This window comes from Mizuhopecten yessoensis, unplaced genomic scaffold (assembly GCF_002113885.1).
Source record: "Mizuhopecten yessoensis strain PY_sf001 unplaced genomic scaffold, ASM211388v2 scaffold8937, whole genome shotgun sequence".
NCBI classification, from domain to species: Eukaryota; Metazoa; Mollusca; class Bivalvia; order Pectinida; family Pectinidae; genus Mizuhopecten; species Mizuhopecten yessoensis.
The window spans coordinates 856,289-868,173 of NW_018407797.1; the positions used below are offsets into that span (position 1 = coordinate 856,289).

The 11,885-nt window shown below is 35.6% G+C and overlaps 1 protein-coding gene across 2 annotated transcripts; it reads left to right on the forward strand.

Annotated features, from left to right (window-relative positions):
- Window positions 1-434: 434 nt before the first annotated feature.
- On the forward strand, window positions 435-11,500 carry LOC110456902 (zinc finger protein 271-like). 2 transcript variants are annotated; one of them, XR_002463639.1, is made up of 6 exons: window positions 435-572; window positions 8,908-8,967; window positions 9,376-9,463; window positions 10,138-10,198; window positions 10,477-10,681; window positions 11,191-11,500. XR_002463639.1 is itself a non-coding variant. In XM_021507943.1 (2 exons), the coding sequence occupies exon 2, from the start codon at window positions 5,477-5,479 to the stop codon at window positions 6,407-6,409; it is 933 nt and encodes a 310-aa protein (XP_021363618.1). In that variant the 5' UTR covers window positions 458-572; window positions 4,751-5,476; the 3' UTR covers window positions 6,410-7,380. The 2 variants fall into 2 exon arrangements, 1 of the variants encoding a protein (XP_021363618.1); XM_021507943.1 differs by lacking the exons at window positions 8,908-8,967; window positions 9,376-9,463; window positions 10,138-10,198; window positions 10,477-10,681; window positions 11,191-11,500 and adding an exon at window positions 4,751-7,380 and having other exon boundaries at window positions 458-572.
- Window positions 11,501-11,885: the final 385 nt, after the last annotated feature.

Here is an 11,885-nt window from a genome sequence, read left to right on the forward strand (position 1 = left end):
CGTTTTAGCAAGTTTTATTTAAATTAATTGCTACTTGCAGAAGATGCCGGCTGGTGGTTGACCGACCAAACTCTCAGACTGCATATAAAGTAACAATATAGTATAATTTAATAACAGTGTTTATGATGATACCCATTTGAACCTGGGTTGGTCTGCAGGGCGAGTCCGGTGCAGTTTGACGTACTGACAAACTGGGCCCAACGCGCTCCTGTTGCACTCATATTATTTATATTTAATTATTTATTTTCTTCAAAAAAACGCCAGGGAGCAAATCGTTCCGGCCGCACTATTTAGCCTACCCCAAAGACCCCAAAACCACGGACTTAGATAAACTTATTCCGTGCCAAAACATACAAAAAACACCCGAAGTTAGCTGAGGTTGTCAAGTCATTAGGGAGTTGCATTTGGGCCGTAGTATAGTCGGCCTTACCGGAAGTACTTGAAATAGGGCCGAGTTGTCCAATTATCGTGTAGTCAATCCGTATTCCGCGTAGCCCGGGCCATCGCACCCCTGTGAAGAACAACTCTGCTTTACCAAACAGTTTATGCTGTGATAAAGGCAGGAAAACAGTGTAAGTAGTAATTTAACAGCATTTCACATAGAATTATTGGAAGTGTGTGTTGAGTTGGTGTCAGCACTAAGTATAACTTTAGGGGTTCGATTTCTCGAAATGGGAATGGCCAGCGGAGTTTCGCGCGCACAGCGTTAAGCTTATCTACATTAAAAGGACATGTCTCGTGATCAGATAAACATGGATAGTGGATTCAACACACTACATATATATATATATATATATATATATATAAACTACATTTTGAATACATTTTGTTAAGAAAACTGTGGGGTTTTTTTAAACTGTTTTTCCCAGATTTGGGACTTGTGAAAACCATGGTTACCACACCAAAAATTTATTTTTATTTTTTAACCCAAAATTTGACCCCCGCAAGTAGATTTTTTCTTTCTTAAAACCTGTCTAATATTAAATATCGGTCACAGAAATACTCACATTGTAGCATAGGTCATTCCGGTGGATTTTTTACAAAATAGACTATACATGATGAGCTAGCTTTTGTTGTGTAAGCTTAGACACAGATATGTAAATGCCCAAAACTGTAGTCTCAAACCAAGCTCGTTTTATTTTTTGAAAATTATGAAGCCCCCTATAAACACTTCATCATTTAGTGCTGATTTTTTTTTGATTTTTTTTGATGCATGTAATATTACAGGGGTTGTTCATTGTATAAAAAAATATCAATCATCAGACCATCGTATGCTACTGTACACTGCTACCTAAACACGAAGTGTAAAGCGACTTTTAAATAAATATACAGTTAAAGGGGCTGGTCGGGGAAAAAAATACAAAATAAATGGGTCTAAATGCGTTCTCTGGCCTTCCAAAAGTTATACCACGGCTGTGAATATGATGGTCGAGTTCTGCTTGCAATGTCCAGTTTTGACCACTGAAGTCTTGGGGAAGCCTCGAGTAAATTTAGCGCAGATCTATTTATATATGTCACGTGGTTGTTTCGAAAGTGAGGCAGTGAAGATAACAACAATAACCTGCCGTCATGTGCCCACTCAACTAGCGGACAAGACAGCAATACTATACGTAAATAATTGTTTTCAAAGGTCATGTATGATGCAAGTGTAGTATTTCCTACCTATATGTTGTTGTTATATATAAGGGTATTGATACCTCGTGCCTGTCATATGGCTTTTGCATGCATATTTTTCTTTCGACACGATGTTTACATTTGGCTTTGTTGTTGACGCGCGTGCGGTAAAATTACATAACTGATCTGGGTCAATTGAGAGTTTTAGACTGAGGTGACGATTTAGGATTTCTTTAATATATTTATAATTTTTACTCATAGGGAGTGAATTTCAGCAAAATTTGTATCGGTATATTTCAAAAGAAGGTATTTTAAACATGTGTATGCCATTTTAGCAAATATGCCATTTTTTTCCCAACCAGCCCCTTTAATGTCATTGCCTAACTTTATGCAAGTGTAACAGGAGAGGAAAAATGCACGGCCAGACCAGGGTTCGAACTCAGGACCTTCCGAACTCTAGACGGATGCTCTACCCAGTCGATTTCTGCTACATAAGATTTCAGTTCGAACACATGAATGAAAAATATTGATGGTTTTGCGCGCCCAGCAATTCGTTAAACAGTGTTTTCCTCTTTTTCCTTCTGTTTCATATTGTAGATCTATCATTGCATTACCATATGCAAAAAGTATTGTTTTATACTGAAAGCAATACAAGGGAAGTAATTTGTATAACGTGTAGAACACCAGACCAAGGTTCTGAAGATTTTCTGCAGAGGTTATTTTATTAATATTATCATTTATATATGTGACAGTGTTATAGCGATGTCATAAGTTATAGAAACATTTTAATGACATTTCATCAATACCTTCATAACTTATTCAGTATAAACTAATAAAAAGTCTAATATTATTTATTTTCCTTATCATAAATACGTCTTCTAATGAATATAAATTAATTGGCCATGGGTAGACGTAATTTATTATCGATATGAACCAAAAAAAACCATTAGCCTAGGTTTGAATAAATCCATTGTACTCATGGCATTACCTGATACAATGTACCAGGAATCACAAGAGGAATCATCAACACCTGTAATTTCCACCAGGTGCAGATGATTTGAATGCTTAACACTTTAATAAAAGGAAAATTCAGAGTATTTTCAAAGAAAATACTTGAAAATACAAAATTTGAACATGTATGGGTTTAACCAGAGACATATAAAGCCAGAGATACGTATAGTATATACGTCTCTGGTTTCTTATCATTTTAAAATGATACTTCGTCCAGTTATCCTATAAGGGGGAAATATACTATCAACAGCCAAGTATACATCACAGATTGTGTACTTTTACACAGAATTTTCTATTTAATTCCATGCTTTTATTAGCCCACCATCACCAGCCGAATCTCCTGTCGTCCATGGTCCGTCCATAAGCAATTCTTGTTGATATTTCTCAGAAACTCATTAATTTGAGAGATTTTTTTTTTTTAATTTGATATAGGGACCCCTTGGTCCGTAGTTGTGCACGACCAATATGGCCCACAGACGACCATCTTGGATTTTGACAGTAAATGTTTGTTATTGCTACTTCTCAGGAAGTACTAGATGGATCTTTCTCAAATTTGATATGTTGGATCCCCTTTGTCCTTCATTGTTCATGTTCAATTTTTAGCTTCCCTGGCCTGAAGGGCCATGTGAGCTTATGCCGTACTGCAGCGTCTGGCCGTCAACTTTTTCTTTTAAACAACATCTTCTGAAGAAATGGAGGACCTAGGGTCATGATATTTGGTCAGTAGGTACCTGGGATGGAGTGCTATAAAGTTTCCTCGTTAAAATTACCTTGACCTACTTTCAAGGTCACAGGGGTCAAATATCTTCAAAAAATTGAAACAACAATATCCTAAGAACCATTTGGACTAGAGTCATGATACTTGGGCATGTTATGTAGACCAGCAGTGCAAATCTTTCCCTTAATGACAGTAATGAGGTCAAAGGTCAATTTAAAGTGCTAGTTGGGGGTCAAATGTCAACATGGGTTAAAAGCTTTAACAATCTTCTTCTCAAGTTCCATAAGGCACATGGTCATGATATTTGGCCAGTAGGTACCTTGGATTGGGTGCTATAAAGTTTGCTCATTAAATTGACCTTGACCTACTTTCAAGGTCACAGGGCTCAAATATGTTAAAAACTTCAAACAACAATATCCTGAGAAGCATTTGGACTAGAGTCATGATAATTGGGTATGTTATGTAGACCGACTTAATTTTTGGGCCATAACTTTGAAATGATTTAGATCCCTATCCCTTAACCATATATGTGTTTGATAGGGGTGTAACGATACAGCAAAACCCATATTGCGATATATTGCGNTAATATAATTTAATTTTGCCTATCTCCCCCATAATATTTTTTTTGTTATATATCCTATATACCTTAAAAGAAAAACAACTGATGACAGAACTACTTTTTACACTTCAGAATGCAAAATTACAACGCAGCTTTTTTTTAGCGCAATTGTTTAGTTTACGTAAAATTTAAATAAATCTTTAACTGTGCATTTACAACGTGTTTGTCTACTATTTTTAAATTAAATTATAAAGAATGCCCAAGATTTTGTTTTTGTATATACGGTATATACCGAAAATAAATTGTGCACTTTCGCGGATTTATGCAAAGTGCACAATTTTTTTCAGTATGTACCGTATATACCAAAACAAAATCTTGGTCATTCCTTGAATAATTGACCAATTGGTCTGGCCCCACCCCATGGAACTTTGTTCCTGAGCCATAACTTTTAAACCCAATCCCATAACCATATATACCATTGCTGGGTATCAAGAGATAAACACAATCATGATATTAGTATTGACATTTGAGGGGCCCAAGGGACTTAATTTTTGGGCCATTACTTTGGAATGAGATCATGAACCTATAGCCATATGCATACATGTATACCATTGCAGGGCATAAAGGTCCAGGTGAGCGATACAGGCCCTCTCACCAGGGCCTCTTGTATTATTCTCCCTTCCTGTCAATTATATTTTTTGAAAACTGGTTATTAGGATTTAATTAAAATTGGTTTTCAATCCTGATTTTCACACAAGTTCTTGTCTAACAGCTGATTGTGATGTTATTATTTTATTGTTCCAGTACCGGGGTAACAATATCATTAATGACTTTTTGTTTTGTTTCAGTTCTTTCTGTGAATGCGAAGAAGGAATCATTTACCTCACTTCATTAGATTAAGATGGCGACTGGTATATTTGCAGTGGTATTTTTAGAAGAGAAAACTGCACTGATGAAAATTGCTATGTAGCACCTCTTGGACAACAGGAACAACCAGACAGATAATCTTCAAAACAATATGGAAACGTGTGATTTCTGCAATAAAGAGTTTAGTAACTCTGCACTGCTAATGGAACATTTCAGTACACACATTAGCATTGTACAAAGCATGGAAGAATGTAATGTCTGTGGTACATATTTTAGTGACTCCACTCAGCTAAAGGAACACACCAAGACACATAGGGAGGACGAATCAGACGAGGAATCGTGTGATGTCTGCTATAGAAAGTTCACAGACTTCTCTCAGCTAAAGGAACACACCAAGACACATAGGGAGGACGAACCAGACGAGGAATCATGTGATATCTGCTATAGAAAGTTCACTGACTTCTCTCAGCTAAAGGAACATATAAAGACACATAGGGAGGACGAACCAGACGAGGAATCGTGTGATGTCTGCTATAGAAATTTCACCGACTTCTCTCAGCTAAAGGTACACAATAAGACACACGTACACAAGGAAATAAAAATGGAGAGAAGTGGTGACATGGATTTAGGTGATGCAAGTGATGTAGAGCCAAGTACTTTCTTTCTGCTAAAGGAACAGAATGAGACAGATACAACGAAAAACATAGATGATTTCAAGCGCCGAATCTGTGACCAAGTATGAGTATTCGCAAAAACGTGATCTTGCACACATCAGATTAATTACAGGAGTGAAACCATACAAGTGCGATATATGTGATAAAGAGTTTTCCCAGAAAGGTAATCTTCTTACACACAGTAAATTACATACAGGAGTGAAACCATACAAATGTGATTTCTGTGGTAAGGAGTATTCTCAAAAACGTGATCTTCTTGCACACATCAGATTACATACAGGAGTGAAACCGTACAAGTGCGATATATGTGATAAAGAGTTTTCGCAGAAAGGTAATCTTCTTACACACAGTAAATTACATACAGGAGTGAAACCATACAAGTGTGATTTCTGTGGTAAGAAGCATTCTCAAAAACGAGATCTTCTTGCACACATCAGATTACATACAGGAGTGAAACCGTACAAGTGCGATATATGTGATAAAGAGTTTTCGCAGAAAGGTAATCTTTTTACACACAGCAGATTACATACAGGAGTGAAACCATACAAATGTCTTATCTGTGGCAAGGAGTTTTCGCAGAAAGGTAATCTTCTTACACACAGCAAAACACACAGGAAAGAGAAATCAAACAAGTGTAATATCTGTGGTAAGGAGTATTCGCAGAGAGGTTATCTTCTTGCACACATAAAATTACATACAGGAGTAAAACCATACAAGTGCGATATATGTGATAAAGAGTTTTCGCAGAAAGGTAATCTTCTTACACACAACAGTGTACATACAGGAGTGAAACCATACAAATGTAATAGCTGTGGTAAGGAGTTTTCGCAGAAAGGTAATCTCCTTAAACACAGCAAAACACATACAGAAGTGAAACCATACAAGTGTGATATCTGTTGTAAGGAGTTTCTTCGGGAAAGGCATCTTCTTCTGCATGCCAGAACACATACAGACGTGAAACCGTAAAAGTGTGATATCTGTGGTAAAGAGTTTCTTCAGGAAAGGCAACTTCTTATGCATGCCAGAATACATACAGACGTGAAACCATACAAGTGTGATATATGTGGTAATAGTTTATGAGAAATGTGATACGCACAGCAAAACACATACAATAGTGAAACCATTAAGGTGTGATAGCTGTGGTCAAAAATATTCGGGGAAACGTGATCTTCTAAGAAATGTCAAAAAGCATAAAGTCCAAAAAGGTAACAATTTTGGAACATTGTGATTTCTGTTATAAAGAACTTTGTGACCAAACTGAACTAAAATCACACATCAAAATGACATCATATAGACGAGGAATCCAAGATGCACTCGTGTAGAGTTCATTGATTCTGCTCAGCTAAAGTTACAAATCCCATCACATCCAAGTAGAGATCCAAACATGGAAACGTATGGTGTTTCCGATAAAGAGTTCAGTGATTCAACTCGGCTAAAGGGATACATCAGGACAATTAAAAGGAAGCAAACATTGATTCGTGCGATGCCAGTGATGTAGAGTGCAGTAACCCCTCTCTCCTTAAGGAACAGAACCATATTAAGAAAGACATACAATTTCAGGTGCAATATCTGTGACTACGGCTTTATTTTAGAAGAAACAATATCTAGAGGGACAATGGCCAAAAAAAAATCATTGAGGAGGAAACCAATATAAGTGTGATAGCTTTTGTCAGTGTTTTTTCTTTCTGAGAAAGTTTATATACATGTATATATATATATATGATATGAATATAATATTTAGATCTGTTTATGAACTTGTAAATAGATACTTTCAAGAACATTTAAAGGAGGGGGAGCAGTGTGATATTCGCGGTAATGGTTTTGTCATTCAATTCATGCATGTCAGAACACATGCATACAGGCAGTTTTTCTTCTTCCTAAAATTATATAACAGCATGTTCCTACATACACTGGGAAAATAAAGCAAGTTTATTGGATTGAAAATTAATCCTGTTTTTTAGCTCACCTGGAGCCAAGTAAGCTTATGCTGTGGTGCGGCATCCATCGTCCGTCCGTCTGTCTGTCCGGCATCAATATTTTACTTTAAACAACCTTCTTCTTAATAACCAAGAGGCCTAGGGTGATGATATTTGGCCAGAAGCAAACTGGGATAAAGGGCTCCCAAGTTTGTTCAAATGAATGACCTTGACAAATATTCAAGGTCACAATGGTCAAATATGTTTAAAACATTTAAACAACTTCTGTAAAACCGAAAGGTCCAGGGTGATGATATTCTGCCAGAAGGATGTTGGCATGCAGGGCTACCAAGTTTGTTCAAATGAATGACCTTTGCCCATATTCAAGGTCACAGGGGTCAATTGTCTTAAAAAACCTTTAAACAACTTCTTCTGAATAACTAAGAGGCCTTGGATAATGATATTTGGCTAGTAACATGCTAGGATGAAGGGCTACCAAGTTTGTTCAAATGAATGACCTTGACAAATATTCAATGTCGCAATGGTCAAATATGTTTAAAACTTTTAAACAACTTTTAAACAACTTCTGCGGTAAAACCGAAAGGTCATGGGGTGAACAGATTAACTTGTCGAATTCTGGCTGGACATCATGCACAATGTAATTTCGTGTGGTCGAAGTTTTCGCAGTGAATAACTCGCTCGCCTTTCATCGAGGCGGCCAGGGTTTGATTCCCCGATCAAATGTGCACAGGTAAGGGGTCACCTGTCTGACCACATGGATTCTCTCCGGGCACTCTGGATTCCTCTAACATAAAACCCCTCCACACGCTCATATCCAGGTCAACATTAGTCGGTATAACTTGTTTCATAATTTTTGTAAAATAAAATATAATAAAAACAGGTATATTAATATATGCGTGCGCATCCCATGCGACACAAAACAAGGTTAGTGTGGACAAGTTATTTGATCCTTTAATTATAAACTACATCATCCTATAGAAGTACACAAAACAGTTTATCACTTAATGCAGCATTTTTTCTGTTCTGTGTATAACAAATAGGGCAAGTAATAGTCACGTTTCGTTACCGTTCAGTAGTTCTGGCAGTTTTTGAGCTGGAAGGCAGGAGGTTATAACTTCAGCCACACGCTGTCAAGATCCTTGTTTCTTCCTAACTGATATAGAAATGTACGATAAAACCAAAAATCCAAAAAAATAACACTGAAGAACATCAGACAGATTGCAAGTCCACAAATGCAAGGCTAATAAAACGTATCTGTATGTGTTATTACAATTTTAGCAGGTTTTTACGGGAAAACATATAACCAATACTTAACAGTAAAACTGAGATTGATATCTTACAATAAATTCCTTTTTTAACCAATGCAGATAACATGAAAAAAATATTCCTGTAAATTAGGGAAACAACACCACAATTTGCAAATGTTTCTACAGTTATGAATTTTGATGTATTTGATTAAGTCTGGTACATTAGACAGTAGTTCAGGTAGTATGGTTTCATTATATAAAGATTCTTCTCTCTCATTAGATACTACTTGAGAATTTTCAAGAATTTCCACCAACAAATGATGATCAACCAGTAAACCAGGTATTTCTCTATTCTCATTGCTTGGTTATATGCTTAAGTTTCTGAAATGCTTATATCATTGAAATTCATGACATAATAAAGGGACCGTTTGAAGTTGTACTAGGTTTAATACTTTGATAACATAACAATTGGATGGAACATTGGCTTCTACCATTATGAGTTTTCATTATCAGAAATGGTAAATGTATTACATATTTAAACTAAAGCTCATTTCTCTGCTATAAATGACATTTTTTCTTTATAATAAGACACAAGTAAATACTTTATACAAAATTTGTATAAATGTCATCATTTTATTGAATTTTTATTTGTTTCAAATGCAGTATATACCACTTGTTGGCATGTATTATTTAGAGACTTTTACTCCAATACTATAATAGACACTGACCTAATTGTCATCTGTTTTAGTGTGATGACTGTTCCACCCTGCAGAAGCAGATTGATGACTTGTTGAAAGAGAATGCTTCTCTTAAAGCCTGCTTTGCAGCTGCCACAGGTACATGATCGTGAATAGAGTTTATACAGCATTTTCTTCACCTGTTATCCACATTCTTACGATATCACCGAGTCCAAATGAAAGAGATAGTATAAAATACAAAACAGAGCAATATTCACGCCAGTATTTTCTAATGATAGGAATTGAATAAAATTAAGTTGGTTTAAAATATAATCAGTAAGCAGTAGTCCAGATAGTTAGAACTGAGGAAAGTTGAATGATTAAGGCTTCCACACAATACCTTATCAAGTGATTGTTTTTATACTGACCAAATATTTGCTATGCAAATTAAGGTTAAATTCAAATTTTATTAAAATCTTAATGTAATTAGGCAACACTGAAATTAGTTTTATCTTTTGCTTTAAGATGAATGGGATTATAGGCAAAGGGATAAATACATTTTCCACAGTTTGAAATGTGTAAAAGCAGACTTATTTGAAGTGTAAAGGGATATACCTTATTTGTATAATTCTTCAGCATTAGAAGCAACGTACAATCTTTGCCTCTTTCGCAACATCAACAACATAATTTATCTTGCAGTTCACATATGTTAGTTTCCCACGTTTCATTATGGTCATACCCGTTGTTGTGAGAATGACGCAGTAGGATTCTAAGAACATCACATGCTAGGTGTGCTCTTTATTGAAACAATTTCTTAAACTTTATTTTTTTAGGGGAAAAGAGGATGCACCAAACCCGGGACTAGTTGCCCCAGAGTTAGCGAAGATGCATCATGTATGTATACTGATATACATAATTTCTCTAATTACATCAACTTCAATTTCAATTATCCACTCAGGGATGAAATATGTTAGTAATTGATGAAATTCCAAGACTAGTACTTGTGTCGACTTTTATCAGTAACTTTGCCTTGCAGTATTGTATTGCAAAAAAGGTAATTGATAACCAAAAATAGCACATGTATGATTTGCATTTGCATCAAATTACCAGTCTGCTTGAAATATGTATAAACTCCCGTTGAATTCACCACTAATAATTATTTCATTTTCCAGATGGTAGAGTTGCTGCCATCAACTGGCATCTTCTTATGTCCTAAACACGTCAGAGTGTGTCAGAAAAAGACATCCAGTACAGCTAGGATCGCCAGATACCTGATGGCAGTGTTCTGGAGTATAGAAGACCTGATAAGGGTGGGAAATATCACTGGCGTAAATGGGAAGCCTGGCTTGGACCCACAAATCATCAACACCATAGAGAGTAAGTTCAAAATATGGTATCTTTTAATTTGAAAAAAATACATTTATATTGATTTCAAGTTGAAAAAACTTCACAAAATAGTGTATTTGGGGGAATCATGAGATTATAAGCATTGCAATAATGTTTGAAAACCTAGCTGTGCCTTTTATATGAAGCAGCTGTTTATTTTTGCAAAAAGTGGACAACTTTTAGAAATACAACACTTATAGTTACTTTTTCTTATTCTCCCCCATTAGTATTTAACTAGTTCTGCGTAGTGCTCATGATCAGTCTCCGTTATTCATATCGCACTGAAATATTGTTCTGAAATCTGAGTTATAAACTTAATTTTGTGCAAAGTTTTATCTAAGCGTTTGTGTTTCAAGCTTCTGTCCATGGTCACAACCTGTTTGGGCCAGGCTTTGGCCATCCGTTGTGTGCATTGTATAGGCAGGTTGCCTTCTCATCTACTGGAGCATGTTAAAAGAATTTCGCACATGTGAACAAAACGAAACTATTTATATTTTCAGCATATTCCCTTCGGAACCGCCAGAATACTGCAACACTTAGTGAAATCAGATGTGCTATGAGATCGAAGATAACAGCCGTTATTAGCAAAAACAACCAGCTGTCATCATCCAAGTGACCAATTTTCTCATGTATGCAAATGCTGTAGAAGGACCTATTCTTATCAGACATTTAAGAATATTAGAAAGGATTGAATGTTAATCAACTGGGTTCAAAAATGTTGATAATGTGTGTACAATGATATAATTCAATTGTCAAAGGTTTCATTTTTATTATGTGTTTGTATATATATTATAGAGTTTATCAGTTTGTTAGTTTGTATATATGTTTAAAGTGAAAATATTGTGTAAAATATATAATATATATCCTAATTTATTTAACTTATAATTATTTATATTTGGTACTGTTTAAACCAGTAATTGGTAATAGTAGCAAAATAAAATATTGTTTGCCAAAATCATGACTTGTTATTTTCTGAAGAAGTAAGCATGGATAGTGGTAACAACAATGCAAACACCAGGTATCTCAATAAAATGCTAAAATGTATTCCCAGTAAGGATAGGATATTTTTTAGGCATACCTTAAATGTACCTCGTATCAAGGTACATTTCAGGCATACCTCAGTCAAAGGTACAATTTAGGCTCATTTTAGGTATACCTCTGACTGAGGTATGATTTAGGCACATTTTAGGTATAC